The sequence below is a fragment of the Heterodontus francisci genome, chromosome 4, assembly GCF_036365525.1.
Source record: "Heterodontus francisci isolate sHetFra1 chromosome 4, sHetFra1.hap1, whole genome shotgun sequence".
Lineage (NCBI taxonomy): Eukaryota > Metazoa > Chordata > Chondrichthyes > Heterodontiformes > Heterodontidae > Heterodontus > Heterodontus francisci.
Window position 1 is genome coordinate 175,471,437 of NC_090374.1, and position 24,152 is coordinate 175,495,588.

Sequence of the window (24,152 nt, forward strand, 5' to 3'; positions counted from 1 at the left end):
ACATCATAATTTTAAGATTCTCATCCTTGTTTTTAAATCCCTCCATGGCTTCACTTCTCCCCATCTTTGTAACCTGCTACAACCCTCTGAGATCTCTGGACTCCTCCAATTCTGGTGTCTTGCACATCCCCGATTTTAATCGCTGCACCATTGGCAGCCATGCCTTCAGCTCTCTGAGCCCTAAGCTCTGGAATTCGCTCCCTGAACCCCTTCACCTTCTTCCCTCTCTGTCCTCCTTTAAGGTACTCCTTAAAACCTAAATGTTTGGTCGCCATTCCTAATATGGCTCAATGTCACATTTATTTCATGCTCCTGTGAAGCACTTGAGGACGTCTTACTATGTTAAAGGCACTACATAAATGCACTGTTTGGTGTTGCGTTCTCCCCAGTGACCTAGCCAATATTTATTCCACAGTCAATGTCATCTGGTCATTATCATATTGCATTTTGTAAGAGCTTGCTGTTTGTAATTGACTGCTGCATTTCCTAGACGGTGACTACAGTTCAAAAGGTACTTCATCAACTGTGAAGCGCTTTAAGATGTTGTGAAAGGTGCTATATAAATGCAAGTCTTTTGTTCTTTGCATAACCACCTATTTTTAAAAGTTAAATAATTTCCTCTTCCATTACTAACTATGATTGCCCAGATTTTGGAAAGAGTCCAGCACTCGAGCAATAATGCAACACATTCCAAAACCTCTGGGCCCTTTTTTAAAAAAAAAAAGTTTTCTCTCTGCCTTGAGTCTCTTATATTTAATCTTATAGCTTTGTTACATCTAGATCGTCACTGACCACCTCCAGGCGCTTACCCATTGCCTCTCGAGACAAGGAGGCCGAAGAAGAAGAAGAGATCGTCTATCTAACCTATCTATCCCTTCATAATTTTATACACCTCTAACAAATCAATGCATAATTCCATCTGTTCCAGTGAAACCAGCCCAATTTTTCAAGTCCTTCATCCTTCTAATAGTATGGAGCCCAAAACTGCAGTAACACTAATATGATTCTGGTCTTATAACCTCACTGCTACCCCGGATGTGAAATTGGTCATGGGTGATAACCAATCAGCAGCGGCTTTACACCATGCCTGATTTTGCCAACGAGTCCTCAAATTGTTTTTAACTAGAAAGAAAGAACAAACTTGCATTTCTATAGCGCCTTTCACAACCTCAGGACTCCCTAAAGCACAGCTAATGAAGTATATTTGAAATATGATTACTGTTGTAATGTAGGAAAAGTGGCAGCCAATTTGCACACAGTGAACTCCCACAAACAGCAATGAGCAGATCATTTGTATTTTTAGGTGCTGTTAGTTGAGGGATGCCATTTTGAAATAGTACAGTGGGATCTTGTACATCCAGCTGAGAGAGCAGATGAGCCCTCGGTTTAACATCTCATCCAAAAGACGTCTCCTCTGTCAGTCCAGCACTGGAAGTGTCAGCCTAGATTTTGTTCTCGAGCCTCTGGAGTGGGACTTGAACCCACAACCTTCTGACTCAGGTGAGAATGCTACCCACTGAGTGAAAAGCTGAGCTTAAAGACAGATAAGTTTTGTAGATGTAACCTGAAGCAAACATTGCTAAATGACACGAGAATGATTTCACAGATCACAACCAAACTTTCTGGAGAGTAAAAGTTGGTGGTTAGTTTAATAAAATCCAGATCACCATCTTGCAGTGGTTTTCTTTTGAAACAAAAGTAACTCACAAAGCGGTTCCTTCTCTTTTGAAATATTGATTTAATTAGGGACTTCAAAATCGAGAGCAGTGGTTTCCAGTGCTGGCTCTTTACCAGCCAACTGCACCAGCCTGCTGGCATGTCTAGTTTATGCAAACCATATGCACACAACTGAACTGGAAGAGAACAGCTTGTGGTAATCAGCTGTAGAATCTGCTAATGCATGGGTACCAAACTCCTTTTCTCTGGTGTGCCTGGTCCAATATCCTGACGCCTGGCACAAGCCACATTCACCAAAAGTTAAGAGCAAAATTGGATAAAGGTGAGCCATCTTTCTGCTCACTTGCATTTTAGATTTTTTTTTTAAAGAAACATTTCCACAATAACCTTGTTTTTATTTTCAATGGCTTTCTACAACTAAATGTTCTTTATTCTGAATTGCTGCCAACAAAGTAATACATTCAATTACTATGGTTGTTTGGGTGCTGGGTGTTATTAAATTGAGGGAAGTAGAGTGGATAGGAAGGCCCAATTCCCCTTAGCAGAGGGGTCAATAACCAAGGGCATAGATTTAATGTAATTGGTAAACAGGTTAAATGGGAGTTGATGAGTAATTCTTTCACCCAGAGGGTGATGGTGGGGGGGCAGTCAGGAACTCACTGCCTGAAAGGGTGGTGGAGGCAGAAACCCTCATCTTAGTTTTTTTTTTTAATTGAATAAATTTGAATATGCACCTGAAGTGCTGTAATGTACAGGACTATGGACCAAGAGCTGGAAAGTAGGATTAGGCTGGAGAGTCTCTTTTTAGCTGGCATAGACACATTGGGCCAAATGGTCATCTCCTGTGCCATAAGTCTTCATGGTTCTATTTCACATTGTTAACATACATGTTGCTGCTGCCAAGTGAAAGTTTAACCTCCCCCAACCCCACCCTGAGACAGATTGATATTCCCCATGTACTATCAGTTTTAAATCCTTTCCTGTGTTTGATGTGATTCTTGATTCAATTCTGGGCACCACACCTTAGGAAAGATATATTTGTCTTGGAAAGAGTGCAGTGTAGATTTACCAGAATGATACCTGAACGCCAAGGGTTAAATTATGAGGAGAGATTATGCAAACTAGGACAGTATTCCCTGAAATTTAGATGATTAAATGGTGATTTGATCAAAGTTTTCAAGATTATTCATGGGAACTAATGGGGTGGAAACAGAGAAACGACAGGGTGCTTATAGTAAACTTTAACAACGTTGTACATGTGACACAAGCAAACTGTAAATTGCTTAAAGCATAATTCATAGTTTTTTTTAATCTTATGGGCTTCATTCTGCTAGCTATTACAGTTCACCTTTTTATTGCCATTTTCAATCTGATTCAGCATCTAAAATAAAATGGAAAAAAAAGAACTGAATAATCATAGTCATACAGCATAGAAACAGGCCCTTCGGCCCACTGCGTCCATGACGACCGTAAAGCCTATCTATACTAATTCCACCTGCCTGCATTAATTCCATATCCCTCTATGCCTTGCTCATTCAAGTACCTGTCCAGATGCCTCGTAAATGTCGCTACTGTTCCTGCCTCCACCACCTCCTCTGGCAGCTCATTCCAGATACCAACTTTTCTTTGTGTGAAAAATGTACCCCTTTGATTCCCTTTAAACCTCCTCCTTCTCACCTTAAATCTATGCCCTCTAGTTTTAGTCACCCCTACCTTGGGAAACGGACTCTGGCTATCTACCCTATCTATGCCCCTCATAATTTTATATACCTCTATTATGTCCCCTCTCAGCCTCCTTCGCTCCAGGGAAAAAATACTAATAACACTAATATTGCGTAGTGGGGAGACCGTGGCTTAGTGGTGATGTCACTGGACTAGTAATCTAGAAACCCAGTGTAATACTTTAGGGGTACAGGTTCACATCCCACCATGGCAGCTGGCGGAATTAAAATACGATTAATAAATTCAGTTAATTAATAATCTTGATTGGAAAGCTACCATGAAACTACCAACAATTGTCATAAAAATGCATCTAATTCAATAATGTCCTTTAGGGACCATCCTTTCCTGGTCTGGCCTACATGTGCCTCCAGATCCACAGCAATGTGGTTGACTCTTAACTGCCCTCTGAAACGACCTAGCAAGACACTCAGTTGTACAAACCCGCGACACAAAAGTTGCAAAGGAATAAAACTGGACGGACTACCCGGCACTGACTTAGGCACCAGAAATGACAACAACAAACCCAGCCCTGTCCTCCCTGCAAAGGCCTCCTTACTAACATCTGGGGGCTTGTGCCAAAATTGAGAACTGTCCCACAGACCAGTCAAGCAACAGCCTAACATAGTCATGTTCAGGGAATCATACCTGACATCCAATGTCCCAGACACAACCATCACCATTCTTGGGTATGTCCAGTCCCACCGGCAGGACAGATTCATCAGAGGTGGCAGCACAGTGGTATACAGGCGGGAGCAAGTTGCCCTGGGAGTCCTCAACATTGACTCCGGACCCCATGAGGTCTCATGGCATCAGGTCAAATATACCTTCTGCTGATTACACCTACTGCCCCCCCACCCCCAGCTGATGAATCAGTATATTTCTCCATGTTGAACACCACTTGAAAGAAGCACTGAGGGTAGCAAGGGCACAAAATGTACTGTGGGCGGGGTAATTCAATGTCCACCACCAAGAGTGGCTCAGTAGCTGACTGAGCAAGCTGGCTGAGTCCTGAAAGACATATCTGCCAGACTGGGCCTGCAGCATGTGGTGAGAGGAAAACCTACTTGACCTCATCCTCACCATCAGTCTACTCTTAGTCATCAGTAAAGTGATGGAAGATGTCTTAACAGAGTTATCAAGCGGCATGTGCTCAGCAATAACCTGCTCAGTTTGGGTTCCATCAGGGCCACTCAGCTCCTGATCTCATTACAGCCTTGGTTCAAACATGGACAAAAGAGCTGAACTCGCGATGAGGTGAGAGTGACTGCCCTTGACATCAAGGCAGCATTTGACTGAGTATGGCATCAAGGAGCCCGAGCAAAACTGGAGTCAATGGGAATCAGCAGGGGGGGAAATTCTCCACTGGATGGAGTTGTACCTAGCACAAAGGACGATGGTTGTGGTTGTTGGGGTCAATCATCTCAGCTCCAGGACATCACTGCAGGGGTTCGTCAGGGTAGTGTCCTAGGCCCAACCATCTTTAGCTGCTTCATCAATGATCTTCCTTCAATCATAAAGACAGAAGTGGGGATGTTCGCTGATGATTGCACAATGTTCAACGCCATTCGTGACCCCTCAGATAGTGAAGCAGTCCGTGTAGAAATGCAACAAGACCTGGACGATATCCAGGCTTGGGCTGATAAGTGGCAAGTAACATTTGCGCCACACAAGTGCCTGGCAATGACTATCTCCAATAAGAGAGAATCTAACCATCTCCCCTTGACATTCAACAGCACTACCATCGCTGAATCCCCCACAATCAACATCCTGGGGGTTGCCATTGACTGGAAACTGACTGGACCAGCCATATAAATACTGTGGGTACAAGAGCAGGTCAGAGGCTGGGTATTCTGCGGCAAGTAACTCTCCTCCTGTCTCCCCAATGCTTGTCCACCATCTACAAGGCACAAGTTAGGAGTGTGATGGAATACTTTCCACTTGCCTGGATGAATGCGGTTTCAACACCATCCAAGACAAAGCAGCCCACTTGATTGGCACCCTATCCACCAACTTAAACATTAACTTCCTCCCCCACCAACGCACAGTGGCAGCAGTGTGTACCCTATACAAGATGCACTACAGCAACTCACCACGCCTCCTTTGAGAGGACCTTCCAAACCCGCGATCTCTACCACCTAGAAGGTCAAGGGCAGCAGACTGATGGGAACATCATCACCTGCAAGTTCCCCTCCAAGCTACACACCATCCTGACCTGGAACTATATCGCCGTTCCTTCACTGTTGCTGGGTCAAAATCCTAGAACTCCCTGTCTAACAGCACTGTTGGTGTACCTACACCAGATTGCCTGCAGTAGTTCAAGAAGGCACTTTATCACCACCTTCTCAAGGGTAATTAGGGTTGGGCAACAAATGCTGGCCTAGCCAGTAATGCCCACATCCCATGAACTGATTTTTTTTTTAAAACTGTAAATGGCTTAGGAGAGCATAATTCATACAGTTTGCTTCTATTGTGTGTACATCCAAAGTTAGAAAAATTTAAAGTTGCACAAGGACTTTCTAAACGCCCTGCATTTCCACTGGTTGGAGAGTCGAGGATAGGTGGATGTAGCCTAAACATTAGAACCAGGCCTTTCAGGAGTGAAGTTAGGAAACACTCCACAAGCAAAGCTAGAAGTTTGGAACACTGTTCTGCAAATGGCTGTTGATGCTAGGTTAGTTGTTAATTTAAAACTCCGATTGACAGATTTTTGTTAACCAAAGATTTTAAGGGATATGGGGTACAGGTCAGTGGATGGAGATAGGTCACAGATCAGCCATGGTCCCATTGAATGATGAAACAGGCTCGAGGGGCTAAATGGCCTTCTCCTGTTCACATGTTCCTAGTATTTCAAGTCTCATTTTATACAGAAAATCTATCTACTTGTAGGTAATCTTGTTCTGGTTGATATAGTTTCACTCAAGGCCACTAAAACCGTCACCATTTTCCCAGTGTTACGACTGAGACGGGAGGAGTGCACTGTTAATTCAGTCCCACGTCTCCACAGGTCACAACATACATTTTAAAAATTTCCCACTAACTAATGCAGGCAATCCTATACTGCACACTAACCAGCTTTCCTCAATGAACAACAAAATTATCAGTTTATTATAAAACAATTTTTAACTAGTAATTAAGTAAAACATAAACAAACAACAACATTTTAAAATCCCAACATTAAATTTTAAAAGCCCCCTTTTTTTAACTTTAGCATCTCACACTTCACGCACTCACGTGTACCAGTTAACTGAAAAAATAGTAAGGGATTTTTGGATCAGAGCTCTGTTGCAGACAAAAAGCAATTGGGTTGGTTACTTGCTCTTTTTTTTTGAAGAAAACAGCAGATGAGATATGTTGTTCCAAAACTGGCACGCAGTCTAACTTCTGAGTACACGTAGACAGGTCTTTTAGAACAGTTCTTTTCAGGCGGTATGGAGAATTAATTTTAGCAGGCTTTCTTCAAAGTCAGGAAATGAGATGAATTGACATAGTGGACGTCATAGGGAATTTTTTATAGAACTGCTAGAAAGCGAGCTGGGTTGTGGCCTTCCCTTCTGTCCTCCTCTGCAGCAGACTTCACTTCAACTCACTCCGGAAGGTAAAAAACACATACTAACAAACAAAATGCTTGTCAGTTTTCTGCCCATCCCAGGTACTCTCTGCTACTACTAGGCTTGTCTAATCAAGGGAACGCTTGTCACTTCTTTGTCCCTGTTTCCAGGGTTTCTGTTCAATCTTTAACTTGAGTCATGTGACAACCAGTAACATTGTTGCCAATCTGGCTCCCTCAGTGTTCTCTTAATGTCTCTCTTTTTTAAAAAAAAAACTAGTCCAACATTTGTTCAGTTTAATTATAAATTCCTTTAAAAATCTTTTTAACTTAAAAACAATCACTTTCATAACACCAAGCTGTTTATTTTTTTAAAAAAGCAAACAGAATGTTGTGATGTAGAGTAGGAAGTTTGTAAAAACCCATCTGGTTCACTAACTTCCTTTTAGGGAAGGAAATCTGCCATCCTTACCTGGTCTGGCCTACATGTGATTCCAGAACCACAGCAATGTGGTTGACTCTTAAAATGTCCTCTGAAATGGCTTAGCAATCTACTTAGTTCAAGGGCAATTAGGGATGGGCAATAAATGCTGGTCTAGCCAGCGACGCCCACATCCCACAAAAAAATAGAATAAAGGGGTTTGAGCCCACTTGAACTTCTGATTCAGAAGTTGGGAGTGCTACCAACTGAGCTAAGCTGATGCTTGTACTGGAGAATCAATTATATCAGTATATACAACACAAACATTCAGCTCAACTTGTCTGTGCCATTGTTTATCCTCCCACTCCTCTTCATCTCCCCCCCCCCCCCCCCCCCCAATCAGCATATCCTTTTATTTCTTTCTCCCTCGTGTTTTTTCTGACTCCTTGTGGTAGCGAGTTACACATTCTCACAACTCTCTGGGTAGAAAATAGTTTCTCCTGAATTCCCTATTGGATATATAAGTGATTTTATCTTTATAGTGATGACCCATAGTTTTGGTCTCCTGCACAAGTGGAAACATCTCTACATCGACCCTATCAAAACCTCTTCATAATTTTGAAGACCTCTGTCAGGTCACCCCTCAGCCTTCTCTTTTCTCGAGAAAAGAGCCCTGGTCTTTCCTGTTGGTTATAACAGCTCCATTCTGGTATTACCCTTGTGAAGCCTTTACACCTCCTGTAGATGTTGAAGTTTGGATTTTTATGTTGCATTAATGCATGAAATATTTTGTTGTTCCTCCCAGAGATTAAATGCTATTGTGCATGCTGGTGTCTGTAAGCGTTGTAAGGAAGTGTTGGAATGGAAAATAAAATACAAGAAGTACAAACCACTCAGTCAGGCTCGGAAATGGTGAGTTAACAGTTTCTTCATGCTTAGCATAAACAAAAGTAACCTTTTCTGAAACTTTTTAATGTGTTGGTATCACCTGAGACTATTCAATTGATATCACGTTTGTCATAATTTGGCTACAATGAATTGTGGATGTATTTTTAATGCCAACAAATTCTCATCATTTTTAATATATAAGTCATGGTACGTCTGTGATCCTCGATTAGACTGTTGTTTCCAATGCCAATATCCTCAGTTTGTCGCTCATCACAGCAGTGTTAGTGGCAGTAAAGAAAAAAAAGACTTGCATTTATATAGTACCTTACACCACCTCAGGACATCCCAAAGCATTTTGCAGCCAATGAAGTACTGTTTGAAGTGTAGTCACTGTTGTAAAGTACTGTTTAATGTCGACATGATGTCAGCCTCGTATGATTTTCTTTCTTGGAGCATGGAAAACAGAATGAGATGTTTAGCTGACATTGAATGAATGTGATATCTCCAATTGTTATAGGAGAGATGTTGTTACAGTGCAGATGACTTCCTTTAATGATGTCATGTGGCATGATTGAGAACTTCAAAATTGGCATATTGCCGGAACTATACATTTAGAATATTTTTCTCCAGTGATTGCTTTCAGTGCTTTGGTCTGTCCAAACACTGAAATCCCATTGGGTGTTTTCTATTTTCAGAGTCAGAGTTATACAGCACAGAAACAGGCCCTTCGGCCCACCGTGTCCACACCTGCCATCAAGCCTATCTATTCTAATCCCATTTTCCAGCACTTGGCGCGTAGCCTTGTATGTTATTGTATATTAGATCTCTTTGTCATTTACATAAGGTTTAATGCCATCTATTCAAATAGGTTTCAGCAGGCATCTTATTTTGTGTGAGCACTTTGCTCATGTTATAGAGAAGAGTTCTAGCTTGGCCCAGTAACACATTATCTAATGACTCACTTGTGCTACACCTTATTAAAGGGTGTGCTGAAGAAGAAACTTAATGCTGTATCTAATTGTTCCTGTACAGAACCTGGCAGTGTGCAATAGAATAGTAGACAAAAGAAATCTTCAAATCTCCAGCATTGACATCCAAGTCAGGATTGTGATGGCATGCTCCGCACTTGCCTGGATGAGTGCCACTCCACAACTTCAAAAAGCTCAACGCCATCCAGAACAAAGCAGCCTGCTTGACTAGCACCTCCCAAACCAGCGACCTCTCTTAGAAAGAGAAGTGCAGCAGGCACATGGGAACACCACCACCTGCAAGCTCCCCTGTAAGCCCCACACCATCCTGACTTGGAAATATATAGTCATTCCTTCGCTGTCACTGGTTTAAAATCCTGGAACTCCCTTTCTAACGGCATTGTGGATGTACCGACACCACACGGACTGCAGTATTTCAAGGGGATGTTTCACCACCACCGTTTCAAGGGCATTTAGGGTTGGGCAATAAATGTTGGTCTTGCCAGTGATGCTCATGTCCTGCGAATTAATTTTTAAAAAAAAACTTTTTTTAAAGTTAGCATTTCCAATTTAGTAATAAAGTGCAAATGATTTGGGGACAGGGGTGGGTAGATATAAATAGATCTTCACAGATTGCAGGGACAGGGAGCAGGAGATGATTCACTTTCATAATTGGGTTTGCATTTCATTGGTGTATTTGGGCACATATGCAATATATATAGCATAGATACATTTAAGCAGAAGCTAGATAACCACGTGAGGAAGGAATAGAAGGTTATGTTGATAAAATGAGATGGAGGGTTGAGAGGAGGCTCGTGTAGATCATAAATACCATCATGGACCAGTTGGGCCATATGCCTGTTTCTGTGCTGTGGATGTCCTGGAACTCAATGAGGCTAACAATTTGATCAGAATTTCATATTGCCTCAGTGGTGTGATGTGATCTGTTGAGGTTTTTAATGTATGTCCCATTTTCTGTGTTTAAAGGAAATGAATTCAAGCTTGAGTTTCAATGAAGTATTTCTGTTTAGTATCCCTGCTAAAAGGTTCAACTGGCAAGTTTTAGTACAGGGCATCCTTGGGAATTGAACTTCAGTTATCTAAATGTGAAGCCTGGAGTCTTGGGCATAGAATAACAGAGAAGAAGTGCCTGCTGATTTTAAAGGGAGGGAGGACCTCCCAAAGGCCACATATTCAGCAGCTTCCACTGGCTGAATGCAAAGGTTTTCATGGGTGCTTTGAGATGCTAACTGCTAATTGCATACCCTTCTTCACAGTGCTAAGGCCAACAAAGAGAGGAAAGTGCATGAAACTAGAGAATACGACCCAGCTCTGGATGAGCTTTATTCGTTTCTTGCTTATAGCCAGCCTTAATATTTGACCAGAATTGTTACAAATCAGTATTCATTAATAAGGTTAAGATTTGACCTGATCCAAGTCTTCTACGATTATGAACAAGTTAGGTTGAGGTAAATAGTGATGAATTATTTACACTGCTCAGCAAAATGGTATCATGAACTTTAAGCTTATCACATGTTTTCAAAGGGGAATTGGATAGTTGCATTGAAAAAGAAATAATAAAGTGTATATGAAGCTAGTAGGAGAGTGGGATTAGACCAGCTTGCTGAAACTGTGGCAGATTTTATGCTGTAACATTCTATAATTCTGAATAGAAATGCAAAATACAAGTTGGTTCATCTTTTAAGCTACAATTTACATAGTGGACGTCTATTGTTATAAATGATTGCAAAATGCAACTTCCGTGACTTCTCTTTCTTTTAACCCTGTTTAGTATTAAATGCCTTCAGAAGACGGTGAAGGATTCTTACCACATTATGTGTAAACCGTGTGCATTCAAATTGGAACTCTGCGCCAAATGTGGGAAGAAAGAAGAGATTGTGAATCCGTATGTAGTTTGTGCAAAGCTTTATAATGGGTTAGAAAGCAATGGAATTGACGATTCGAGTTCTTTTTTGCCCTCAGTCTGGTTCAGTAATTATACCGAGTCGGATGCGTAGGTAAAATCAATTACTTTATTTGCGCAGTCGCCGGCGGACTTACTCTGATACAGCAGCACTGACTCCAACGGAGTCTGTCGAGTCCACCAGAGTAAGTGCTCGCCCGTGATACAGATACTACTGTATATACATTAGGATTCATGCTATACCTCCTTGTTTAACCAATCAGTGAGGTACAACTCAGCTTCGTGCTATACCTCTTTGTTTAACCCATCAATGAGGTTAACAGCACATTAGCAGCACATTCCGTTCGTAGTACATATTATTGAGGTTAACAGTACAGGTTACCGGCACATTAGCAGCACATTCCGTTCTCAATACAGTAAATTCTGCTGATCTAGTTCCTTATCCTATAAAAGCAAGCTTTTATTCCTAACTTGGCTAAATTTCCCATCAAGCATAGTGCCATGCCTTTCTGCTCACTTCCACATTCCCTCCTTTTATCATTCTATGATAACCTTCTCTCTATCAGTACTCTCTCTCTCCACGCTCAGTACTCTTACTGCACCAGTCTCTACTGTCCTATTCGTCGTCGTCCATTAGGATTTTCCGTTGTAACTCCATTTCTTGCTGTAGTTCTGCATCGCCGGTGGTTGGTTCGTGAGTGCGTACCACTAGGATTCTTGGGGCACCTATTTGTTCCATAGCTGCCTGCATTCGTCCCAGGACGCATGTGAGAATGGCTATGCCTGTAAAGATGCAAACGATCCCAACGACCAAGTACATGGCCATGTTTATGATCCAATCTGTCCATCCCCCGAATCCCCACCTTCCCCAGGAGCCAGGGTCTTTCAGATCGTTTAGTTGGTCTCGAATATGATTCATAAATTTAGTAGTGATCGCAGTTTGATCCCGGACTCCCATGATGCATTTCCCTTTTACTATTGCACGTACCCCTCCTTTGCAGGCTAGTAGGTAGTCAAGGGCATACCGGTTTTGCATGGTAAACAATCTCATCTCGGACAATTCCTCCGTTATCGCCTTAAGAGCTCCCAATGTTGCATTCCCCAGGATGGTAAGGCCACAGATCAAGTAATTTCAGTTGTTAGCAGCTAAGCCACCCTCTACGCCTCCTATCGTAACCATACTGAGAATCCCCCATCCTGCCGAATGTCCTCTGGTTGGTCCCAAGATTGGGGGTTTCTTCCAGTTTTCGCAAAACTCTGCTGATACCTCCCGGTACACCAACCTGTTGTGAGGGTTCCATTTTGAGGGGCTGGGTACCGTGGTGGGGACCAGGGTTCCGATGGCGACTTGTCTCGGGAAGAGAGGCGATAAGATGTTGGTGGCTGTACCATTAAAGAAGAAGAAATATCCTCTGTCCGTATATAAGCTGTGATTGCAGCCGGCATAGGTGTTCACCAGGGATCCTCCTGTGGCCCAATCCCTCCAATTCTCCGAGATCCACTGTGAGTCCGAGGTAATGGGGAATGAGTTGTCTTTACAGTAGATGCATCACTTGGCAGTCCAGTTTTTGTTTTTATAATACCCTCCTCTTGAGGTTTTTCTTGAGAGCCTTCAGGTTCACAGTCAATGCTTGTGAGTTGTTCCTTCACATCCTCTTGAGCAGGCTGTCTTTCTGTACTTTTGGCAGGCAGAGCATTGACATTAACTTCAGGGGTAGCACTGTCTATTCTTTCTCGTTTAGCAATCTTAGTTTGTGTTGGTAACTTCTTTACTTCCAATATTCCGTCAACCTCTTCAACTTTAACTGGTACTGTAAATTCTTTCTCAGCTTCACTATGTCCTGAGGAATCTGTAGGGATGTTTGGGTGTTTGTGTTCAACCTCCACACCTGTCTCTTTTGTCACTGTCTGGATCACAAGCTCTTGCATCTGCTCCATAACTTCTTCAGATTCTTGTTTGGCTACCATAGACCTCATTTGCAGTTCCTGCTTTGGTTCGGTGCTCTGTGTGATATTTACTGAAGTAACAGTATCTTCTAACGTCTCCCTTTTTACTGGTGATTTCCCAGGAGATTTTGAAGCCTCCTGTGAAGGTTTTGCTTCCCTGTCTTCCAAGGCACATTCATGAGCAGCAGGTTTAGTCTCTTTAAGCTTCTCGGACTCCTCCTGCTCTTTGTCTTTAGGTTTCGATGAAGATGGAGAAGTAGTTAATTTCTTTTCCCGGTCACTGTGACTTAGCTTAATAGCAGTAGATTCCTGTAAAGTCTGTTTTAGTTCATTGATATTGGCCTGATGTTTCAATAGTACATCTTCTGATTTGTCCAGGAACTTTATTTCTTTAATTTTTGTTGGTGTGGTTACTTCATCGTTTTTTTTCTGATTTTTTGGGAGGATTTCTTGCTGTCTGACTGTGTGGTATCTGGAGTCTCTGTCCTTGAAGTCTTGCTTGCTTTTGTTGACTCCTTCAAAAGTGCATCGTGATTTTCCCCAACTGAAGCTGGACGGAGAAACTCTCCATCTAGACTCCGTGACATTGTATATCTTTTGCTTGAGGAGCATTCCAAATATGGTGCTGGACGATCAATTAAAGCACTGGCTTGCCTTGTTTGAGCCTGTGCATGGCCACTATAACGGAACTTTGAACCCATTACAAGAAATCCCTTTGAATGTGGCTCGGGAGACAAGTCTGAAGAATGTGTGGTGCTTGATGCAGACTTTCCAGAGTCTCTTGGCAGCTCGGTGATTTGGAAGCTTGAAACCAATGGTGCTTTCAAACTGTTCATATTCTCTAGGTCTGATTTTAATGTAGAAGTTGCTCCTTTTGTATGAAATCTTGAGAATCTTGGGGCCAAGCAAAACGGTTTATTTTTAATCGGTCTCTGTAGATCAGAAGCCCATTCGCGCGCACACCAAGCATGATGTCCATTCCTTCAGAGTCCTTTGCATGATGCAGGTCCACTCCGTACATAGACAGCTTCTTAGCATTTTCCAAAAAGTTCAGTTCTGCTTCTCCTGGTGTCATGCCCCTGTAGGACTTGTGCTGTTCTGCCACTCTTTCTTCGAGTTCTTTTGTCTGATTTGGTGCAAAGCAAATCTCACTGACATAGTCAGGTCCATTTTCCTCGGGATCATATTCTCCCAGTTCTGCCTGCACAGTGTATGAACCCAATAGAGCATGTGTAACAAAAGAGCAAGGCAGTCGTCCAGAGATAATATCATCTCTCAGCTGCAGACATAGGTAATACCTTGTGATATCTTCAGAGAGCTGGGTTGGATCTGGGGGATAGCACTTCACTGTGTATGCAAAATGCCAAGGGCCACTTCTGATTTGTTTCTTTATGTCTTTTGAAGGGTCCAACCAGTTCTTCTTCTGGCTTTCAGAGTCACAGAATGTCAACCCATAATAATCCTTCTCTGGCAGGTTGAGGTGCTCGCAGACCAGATCAAACAGCACTTGGCCCTTGGCACGTTTCTCCACTTCATACTCAAATTCTGCGCCGTCCAGAAGGGTCACCTTGCATGGCATGGTCTTTGCTTTTTTGGATCCTTTTAATGGAGATTTGGGGGTTTTGCCAGGCATGGCACTATGCTTGGGTGGCCCTTTTGCATACAAAATCAAATTTACACTTAGTCCGGAAACAAGGCAGTGTCCATACAAATTGTCCTTTCAATCGTTTAGATTGGTTGGGTCGCCTCAGCAGCAGTCCATCGTTTTCGGCCAATCCCGTCACGTTCCATGAGCCGACTCCTTGTCTCCGTGGATGGGGGCAATGGAGGACATCATCCTGGCACAGGTGGAAGATGTCTTGAGGCTGGTTGCGATGACAGGCATTTTTCGTCCCTTCCGCCGAGAGGATTCCGATCATAACCATGCAGGGGACAATCAGGATGGTCTTCATCTTGGCTCATCGCCTTTTAATACCTATAGGGAACAGTGCTGGGGATAGGAGTAGGTTAACAATCTTTCTTAATAATTTATTGGCTAACAATCTTACAGTGGTGCAGGTGGACCCAAGCACTCCTCCCTTCAATGGGCGTGGTGAGTAGGACCTGAAAGGGCCCTTCCCATCGAGGCTCCAACCCTTTTCTTACTCAGTTTTTTGATCATTACATAACTTCCAGGTTGTACTTTGGACGGGCCAGTCAGCAAGGGTGGATTGTGGTGGGCCATCTTGACCTGTGAATGGAGTTCCTTTAGGGCTTTAGTCAGGGATAAGACGTAATTGGTCATTTCTTCTGTCATATGGTGAAACTGGACCGATTTGGGAACATTCTGGTTCCAGGGGGTTCGTAGGGGCTTTCCATAAATGACCTCTGCGGGAGAGAGTCGAGCTGGTCCTGCTGGCGTAACCCGCATCTGGAATAGGGCGATGGGGAGTAATTTCAGCCGTGTTAGCCCAGTTTCTGCTTTTAGTTTAGCCAGCTTTGTTTTAAGAGTCTGATTGCTTCTTTCAACTAGTCCAGCGGCCTGTGGCCTATATGCACAATGCAACTGTTGGCGTATTCCCAGTCGAAGGCAGAATTCCTTGTTGATCTGACCAATGAAGTGGAGTCCGTTATCAGAACTTAACTGAGCCGATATCCCATATCTGAAAATGATTTCTCTCATTAAAACTTTCACAGTAGCGGCTTTGTTATCAGTGGTTGGATATGCCTCGATCCACTTACTAAGCACATCAATAATCACGAACACATATTTACATATTTATAACACTGACTTCTTTCCAACTCAATGTAATCCATCTGGAGCGTTTCGAAGGGACCACTGGGCAAAGGGGTTTTTCCCCATCACATGGGATTCTCTTGCCGGTATTATGCTGCAGGCAAATCAAACACCGATTACTTATGTTTTGAGCCAGCATCTGTATTTTGGGGTGCCACCAAGTGGCCAACAGCAAATCGCTGGTCCCTTGGGCTCCACAATGAGTTGCAAAGTGTACACATTCAATAACCCACAAGGCCAGCGCATCAGGCATGCAAGTCTGATTTGCTGGCGTGGTCCATAAACAAGATACAGAATCATATTTACAATATTTACAACCCAGTTTTTCCCACAATTGTTTATCAGTATCGGGAGCGTCTTCCTGTAACCTTATGACGTCTTGGATGGTTGGCATTGGTTTTTCAGAGACAGGCTTGCTTTTGTCGGAGCGTTTAGTCTGATTCATAGTCAAATGATGAGAGAGACATAGAGGTTTAGTCATGAACCAGTGTCCAATTTTCTAAATCGTCGTCTACCTCTGTCAACACAAGGCCAACCATTGAACTACGTAGTCCACTTTTATCAACTGTTTCTGTTTTTGTCTCCTCTTTCTATATGCGCACTCTTTTTTCAGAATTTCTAGAGTCTTTTGGTTTCCTCCTTCACTAATTGGTATTCCTAATTTGAGGGCGTTCTCTTGCCAACTTGATAGGAGGGTTCTATCTCTTTCCTCCTGACAATATTGTCTCCATAATCCAATTAATTCTTTGGCCCTATTCCCTTTATTTTGTTTCCAGATTTTTTCTTGGATTTTTTTTAGCTGCTTCCAAGTCTCTTGTCCCCCCTAAGGGCCATTGATCTCCTAATTTCTTATTTAAGGCTGCCGATAGTTGTCTCAAGTCTTTCCCTTTACCCGGATACTTATCACACAGTACTTGTAATGGACAGGATGGATCACTTGTATTGTCTAAACAATTTCCCATTATCACAAACTATTCTTGAACTGCGTTGTTCGCCCCTACAGTCCAAGAGTTAAAGTTACTTACAATTTATTGTCTAAACAGTTACTTACAAATTATCTTATTCGAACCTCAAAAAATAAAACTCAGTTCCCCTCCGGGTAACCTACAAAAAAATAAAACTCAGTTCCCCTCCGGGTAACCTACAAAAAAATAAAACTCAGTTCCCCTCCGGGTAACCTACAAAAAAATAAAACTCAGTTCCCCTCCTGGTAACCTACAAAAAAATAAAACTCAGTTCCCCTCCGGGTAACCTACAAAAAAATAAAACTCAGTTCCCCTCCGGGTAACCTACAAAAAAATAAAACTTTAACCTCAGGGCCGGGGCCCCTACCTCAGCCGTACCCTATACGACCTACTTTAACCTCAGTCATACCTACTTCGACTGATCCTTATCTTTTCTAATCCGCCAGACTGATCATTGATCTCGTCCAGATGATCTTACCTGACCATAAGCGAGTGATCAAACTTTTATCTGACTACGGAACAGAGGAAAACCGACATGGTCATTGTTCAACTACTCACGTCGGGGGCCCATTTCCTCTCTCTCTGTCCAAGACTAGTTTGATTCTGATTTCGCTGATGATCGGCGGTCGTCTGTTGAGATCCCACTTCTGACACCAAAATGACGATTCGAGTTCTTTTTTGCCCTCAGTCTGGTTCAGTAAATAGACCGAGTTGGATGCGTAGGTAAAATCAATTACTTTATTTGCGCAGTCGCCGGTGGACTTACTCTGATACAGCAGCACTGACTCCATCGGAGTCTGTCGAGTCAACCAGAGTAAGTGTTCGCCCGTGATACAGATACTACCGTTTATACATTAGTATTCATGCTATACCTCCTTGTTTAACCAATCACTGCGGTACAACTCAGCTTCGTGCTATACCTCTTTGTTTAACCTATCAGTGAGGTTAACAGCACATGAGCAGCACATTCCGTTCGTAGTACATACTTATTATTGAGGTTAACAGTACAGGTTACCGGCACGTTAGCAGCACAGTCCGTTCTCAATACAAATGCTAAATTCTGCTGATCTAGTTCCTTATCCTATAAAAGCAAGCTTTTATTCCTAACTTGGCTAAATTTCCTATCAAGCATAGTGCCATGCCTTTCTGCTCACTTCCACAGAATCTTGCAAATCCCAAGAAAAAGGTGGTTTGCATAAGCAGATGGACTCCTGTGATCTGAAATTTGTCCCTTTTATTCTCCTGTCACTTTTTTTTTTCAAGTTCTCATAATATGGACAATGCAGGTAAGATGCATTTATTGCCCATTCTAGTTGCCCTTGATAACCAAGTTGAGAAGTGCATAGGCAACCATGTGGTGTGACTAAAGTCACAATCATAGAATGGATGCAGCAGAGAAGGAGGCCATTTAGCCCATCATGTTTGTGCCGGCTCTCTGAGAGCAACTCAGCCAATCTCACTCCCCTGCCTTTTCCCCAAAGCCCTGCAGATTTTTTCTCTTCAGATAATTATTCAGTTCTCTTTTGAAAGCCACGATTGAATCTGTTTCCACCACACTGTTAGGTAGTGTATTCCAGATCCTAGCCACTTGCTGCATAAAAAAAGTTTTTCCTCATGCCGTGTCTCATTCTTTTGCCATTCACTTTTAATCCGTGTCTTCTGGTTCTCAACACTTCCGCCAACGGGAACAGTTTCTCCCTATCTACTCTGACCAGACCCCTCATGATTTTGAACACTTCGATCAAATCTCCTCTTTTTTGTCTAAAAGGAACCACCCCAGCTTCTCCAGTCTATCCTCATAACTGAAGTCCCTCAACCCTGGAACCATTCTCATAAACCTTTTCCGCACCCTGTCCAATGGCATCACATCCTTCCATAGTGTGGTGCCCTGAATTGAACACAATACCCAAGTTGAGGCTGAACCACTGTTTTATAAAGGTAACGTGGATTGCAGTGATCAATCCGCTTTCATGAAGCACGTAAGGCACATAGGAACAGGAGTAGGCCATTTGGCCCCTCAAGCCTGTTCCAGCATTTGCCTTGGCTCCATATCCTTGTCTAGCAAAAATCTACCCATCTCTGATTTTAAATGATTAATTGAGCTTACATCTTTTTGTGGGAGAGAGTTCCACACTTCTACCACCCTTTGCATGAAGAACTATTTCTTAACTTCACTCCTGAATGGCCTGGCTCTGATTTTAAGGTTATGTCCTCTAGTCCTAGACTTCCCACAGCAAAAAACGTTTCTCTCTGACTTCCCTATCAATTCCTTTTGAAAAACCTCAATCAAATCACCCCTTAATCTTCTATATTCAAAGGAATACAGACCTAGTTTATGTAATCTCGCTTTATAATTTAACCTTTGGAGTCCAAGTATCATTCTGGTAAATCCATGTTGCACTGCCTCCAAGGCCAGTAGTGGTATAGGTGGCTTTAAGGGAAAGGGAGAAAGGAACAGAAGGATATATTAGGGTGAGATCGAAACTATTATAGCAAGATACTGAATCAGCAGCATATTTAGAGCAATCAAATTGGGATCAGTTAATAAGGAGTTAAGGTGCCTTTTTTTGGAAGATATTGCTTAAAGTCTGATATGTGATGAGACTTCAGATGAAACACATCAATAGCGCCTGTCATTTAAACCTTCTGAAGCAGTATAGCATGTGAACAAAGCAAATCTTAGCTTATCAACACTGTTTGCATAATTTGCCATGATTACGACCTTGGGAAAGTTCCCTGGCATTTCACCCATTGTAAGACTTCATGAAGACAGAACTGTCCGTTCTCCCTGATTTTAAAAAAAAAAGGGAGGATGGTAAATTGTTAGTGAGCAATATCATTTAGTGATGGTTCCTCCTGTACCTTTCCATGCCTTGGCTAAATCTAATTTACTTAGCATTGAAGGCAAAGCTCCTCGCCTATCCTGGAAAACCCTTAACTAATTTAAATTCAATTATCCTAGTCTGGTTGTATCGATGACTTGTGACTGACCATTTCATACTTTGGTGATAAAAGACGGTTTGGCCTGCTCCTGTTCCTATGTTCCCATTCAGTCCCTTCAGCCTGTTCAGCTATTCAATTAAAAAACAGACTTGCAATTAAATAGCACCTTTCACAACCGCAGGACATTCCAAAGCACTTTACAGCCAATGAAGTACTTTTTGGAATGTAGTCACTGTTGCAGTGTAGGAAACAGCAGCCAATTCATGCACAGCGAGCTCCCACAAACAGCAATGTGATAATCACCAGATCATCGGTATTTTTAAGTGCTGTTGATTGAAGGATGAAATTGCCCAGGACACCACCACCATACCCCTTCCCCCACCACCGACCCATTCCATTTTCAAAATAATGCTGTGGGATCTTTTACTTCCACCTGTGAGGGCAGAAGGGGCCTCAGTTTAACGTCTTTTCCAAAAAAAATCTCCTCCGATTGCGCAGCACTCCCTCTGTTCTTTCTGCAGTAGGAGTGAGACTTGAACCCACAATTCTCTGACTTGGAGGTGACAGTGCTAGCCACTGAGTCACAGCTGGCACTCTAGTTACAGTTAGATCATGACTGATCTGTATTTTAACTCCATTTACCTGCCTTTGTTCCATAATCCTGAATACCCTTTACCAAACAAAAAATCTATTAGCCTCAGTTTTGACATTTTCATTTGACCTCGAACCTCAATAGCTATTTTTATGAGAGAGTTTAAATTTTAACCTTCTGCTTTATAACAATATAAATCAAATACAAAAATCTCCATGTTTTATTATAAATATAAAGATTGCATCTGTATATAGAACATTCTCTGGAACAGCAGTTGCATAGAGAAGAGAAACAGGGATACTGTGTACCATATTATTTGCTGCAGCCAGGTGGCACTCTAAACATCCTTATGCCTTTCAACTACCAATAATTGTTCTGGTTTGTTTATTTTTCTGCTCCTTATGCTTTTAAATGAACAGGAGAATTTACGTCAAGGTCTTCACTGATGTGATGTGTTTCTGTGCTAACAGTGCTTGCTGCTAGTTAGTCTGCAAACTGTAGGCTAGTGTTATTGAAACAGCCATGTGCAGGAAGTACATTATTGACGGTGCACGCCTGTCATTAACAGAGAGCAAAGCCAAAGATTGTTTTTTTTGTAATGGTGACTGTGCAGTGCTTTGGCAAATTTTGATGCAATTTAGAGTTGCATGCGACAATTTTTTTTGATTACAGAACTGTTTCTTATAAAGACTATTCTTGCAAGTCTGGGTTCCTGCACCAGAGTAGATCCATTAACAAAACTGATAAGATGCCGTTTCCTAAAATAAACCATGGTTATCAACCAAAACCAAACCAAAGTAGCTGCCTCCTACTTTTTAAAGGGAAGCAACTAATAAAGAACATAACATTAAAAACAAACTTAAAAACTTAATGTTATTGCCAGTAATAAAAAAAAAAAGAAAATGCTGGAAAGATGCAGCAGGTCTGGCAGCATCTGTGAATAGAGAGAGTTAATGTTTAACGTCAATAACCTTTCACTTTTGTTAATTACCAGTGTTGACTACATGCTGCAGTCCCTATGGTTCCCACCACTTGCAGAAGACATCAATTGTATTGGGGGGCACCTTCCTTCAAGTGTACTAGCGGCCTCCTTCTTTAGGGACATCCAGGCTTGGAAAAGAAGTGTGGAACAGAGGCAGGCAGCCTCCCACCACCCCCACTGCCACCACCTATTCTCCTCAAACCACCCCCCACCCCCCCCCCCCCCAAACTTTCTCTGGTCACATCCAACCTGGACTTGTAGATGGCTATCTTGTTCAGGCCTAAGAGCAAACACAGGAACGTCCTCTGATTTAGCCATTTACCCCCACCACGCCGTACCCTGCGCTTGGTGGACATAGATGAAGAGTATCGAACTGAAGTGGAGCCAGAAGTTGAGGAGCAGCCCCTTCAAACAGTGGAGCGGGGCGGGGGAGGGGGGGCTGGGGGCTGCAACTGCTCCCATTGGACAAAAATATAGAATAGGCTGGGTCTCATCCAGACGTTACAACTTACAAGCTTTTTCCAATTGCTAGATCTTATTGAGCTCCCAATACGAACTATTTGAATTCTTTGTCAATAACACATGGTTTATAATGTGCTGAAGTGCATCATATTCTTCTTCATACATTCAAAGTTCACACATTGATATTATTCCACTTTTTTGGAAGAGTGAGGAAGTCGCCTCGGGTCAATTTTGTAGGTCCTCTCTATATAAGGGCATGTGCAAGCTTGCAGCTGATTGCTGCTGTTATGAGGGGGAAAAAAAACAATGGGTCGGTGTGGCAGGAGCCTTGGGGAGCCATTTTAACCCCAAACTGCCTGTCGAATTGAAGGGATCGGGTGCACTGCTCATTTTATACTTTGCTGATAATACTCCCCATTGAAGTCTCTGGCAAGCAATATCAGTCTGATGTATAAATCAGTGTTGCACCTGATCCTGTGTTGTTCTCACCTGCAGAGTTGGGTTTAAATTCCACCAGCCCCCACCACCACCTTTGTTACTTTAATATCTCAGAGAGTTCAATTTTCTGTGATTTATGGCTTTTTTGGGGGGCCTACTTTAGAATGCATGTCTTTGCTTGCATTTCTAATGCTGTGAAGTTGCTTTGTGCATAAGTTACTTTTTCAAACATTTTACAAAGTGTTGTGTCACGGAAGGTTTCCAAGCATTCTGTGCAGATTTCATCAGTAAGACTGATCTTGACTGCAGGCTTTAAGGCATTGTTAGTTCCCTGGTTATTAAAATAAAATGTGTTTGACTGTCATGGTTTCCCACCCCTACCCCCACTGGTCATTATTGTGTTGTTTGTGGGAGTTTGCTGTGCACAATCTGGCTGCTCTGTTTCCTACATTATAACACTGACTACATTTCAAAAGTGCTCCATTGCCTGTAAAAAATGCTTTGAGAACATCCAGAAGCCTTGATAGGTGCTATGTAAATGCAATTTTTTTTTCTTTTTCAACTGGCGAATAAAGCAGATTGTCTAACTTTTTAATCTCTCCACTCCCCAGACTGGCTTCTGTAGGAGACCAGAGAGAAAACAGCACTGCTGAAATAAATCCAGGCACAAGAAGTAGAATAAAGAGTGGAAAAGAGGATGATGATGATAACAGTATTGATGGCTCTGATTTTGGTAGTGATGAGGACAGTAATGTAAGAGATGAAGACCATTCCATACGGTTCACGTTAACCCGTCCGTCCACCCAACAGACTGATTCAGCATTGCAGAAAGAGAAAACATCCAAACCTGAAAGGCCTGAGGCACAGGGAGTGCCTGATATTTCTGGCTTGACTCTAAACGCTATGCGTGATGCAGCTTGATCATTGTATGGTGTTAAATTTCAATCATTACACATTAGTATACATAGGTTATGAATTTTGTTGAGCCACTTTTAGTGTCACATGATGCAGTGTTGCTGGGACTTGTAAAAGTCAATGTGCTCGCTGATAAAATTTAATGTCTTGGAATTGGTTTTGTAAGAGCAAACTCTGGATAGATATGCTGATTTAATTTTTGTTTCAACTGATTTGCACATCACATCAAAACATTAACAGCTCATCAGTACGTACATTCATATCAAATATCACCTATTTTAGTTTTGAATTTTATGAAAATATAACTAGCTGGTACTAACCCTGTCAGTTACTAAATAGAGGCACAATTAACGGCATTGTATAATAGGACCTAATTTGGTCTTTAACCTGTAAGATTGTTTTATTTTGGTAATCATCTTTAAAATAAAAAGTGGAAAAAGTATTTGTGTTTCTGGTCTTCTGTGTAGCATGTGAACAAAACTATATGAGACACCATACTGATATCTTTCCCTATTCTGTCCCACTTAATTTTGTGTTTTGTTTTGAATATTCCTTCTGCACTTTTAATGAATCATGGTAACTAATCAGAAAATACTGGAAACACCGAGCAGGTCTGGGAGACTTTGAAGAGAGAAACCAGTCAATGACCTTGCATTAGAACTGGCAAGACAAACAGAAATCCTGCTGAGAGAAAGAGCAGAAGTCCTTCAAAGCTGGATATTCCTGGGGGGAAAACAGCAGCAGTGAATTAAAACGCAAACTATTACAAAATACTGCGGATACTAGAGATCTGAAATAATAGAAAATGCTGGAAATCAAAACGTTTGTGGGGATAGAGTAAGAAATGAGCTCACATTTCATATTGTTGACTTCATCAGAACCAGGCACACTATTGAAATCTACCAATTTCAGGCTGAAAGGCCTATGTGCAATTCATCTCTGAAAATTTGAAAATCAAACATGCCAAACTAAAATATTGCTGATA

The 24,152-nt window shown here is 42.1% G+C and overlaps 1 protein-coding gene and 1 pseudogene across 2 annotated transcripts in view; one reads left to right on the forward strand and one right to left on the reverse strand.

The window, feature by feature from the left end:
* The window catches only part of c4h9orf85 (chromosome 4 C9orf85 homolog), a 30,028-nt gene extending 6,431 nt beyond the window's left edge, over positions 1-23,597 (forward strand). The window contains exons 2-4 of one of the 2 annotated variants that reach the window (XM_068030596.1): positions 8,173-8,279; positions 11,016-11,129; positions 22,864-23,597. In XM_068030596.1, coding sequence (XP_067886697.1) covers positions 8,173-8,279; positions 11,016-11,129; positions 22,864-23,173 — 531 coding nt within the window. In that variant the 3' untranslated portion in view covers positions 23,174-23,597. The remainder of the gene's footprint in view (positions 1-8,172; positions 8,280-11,015; positions 11,130-22,863) is intronic. The other variant, XM_068030597.1, reaches the window with a different exon arrangement.
* Positions 12,600-14,727, reverse strand: LOC137368608 (band 4.1-like protein 1 pseudogene; annotated as a pseudogene).
* Positions 23,598-24,152: the final 555 nt, after the last annotated feature.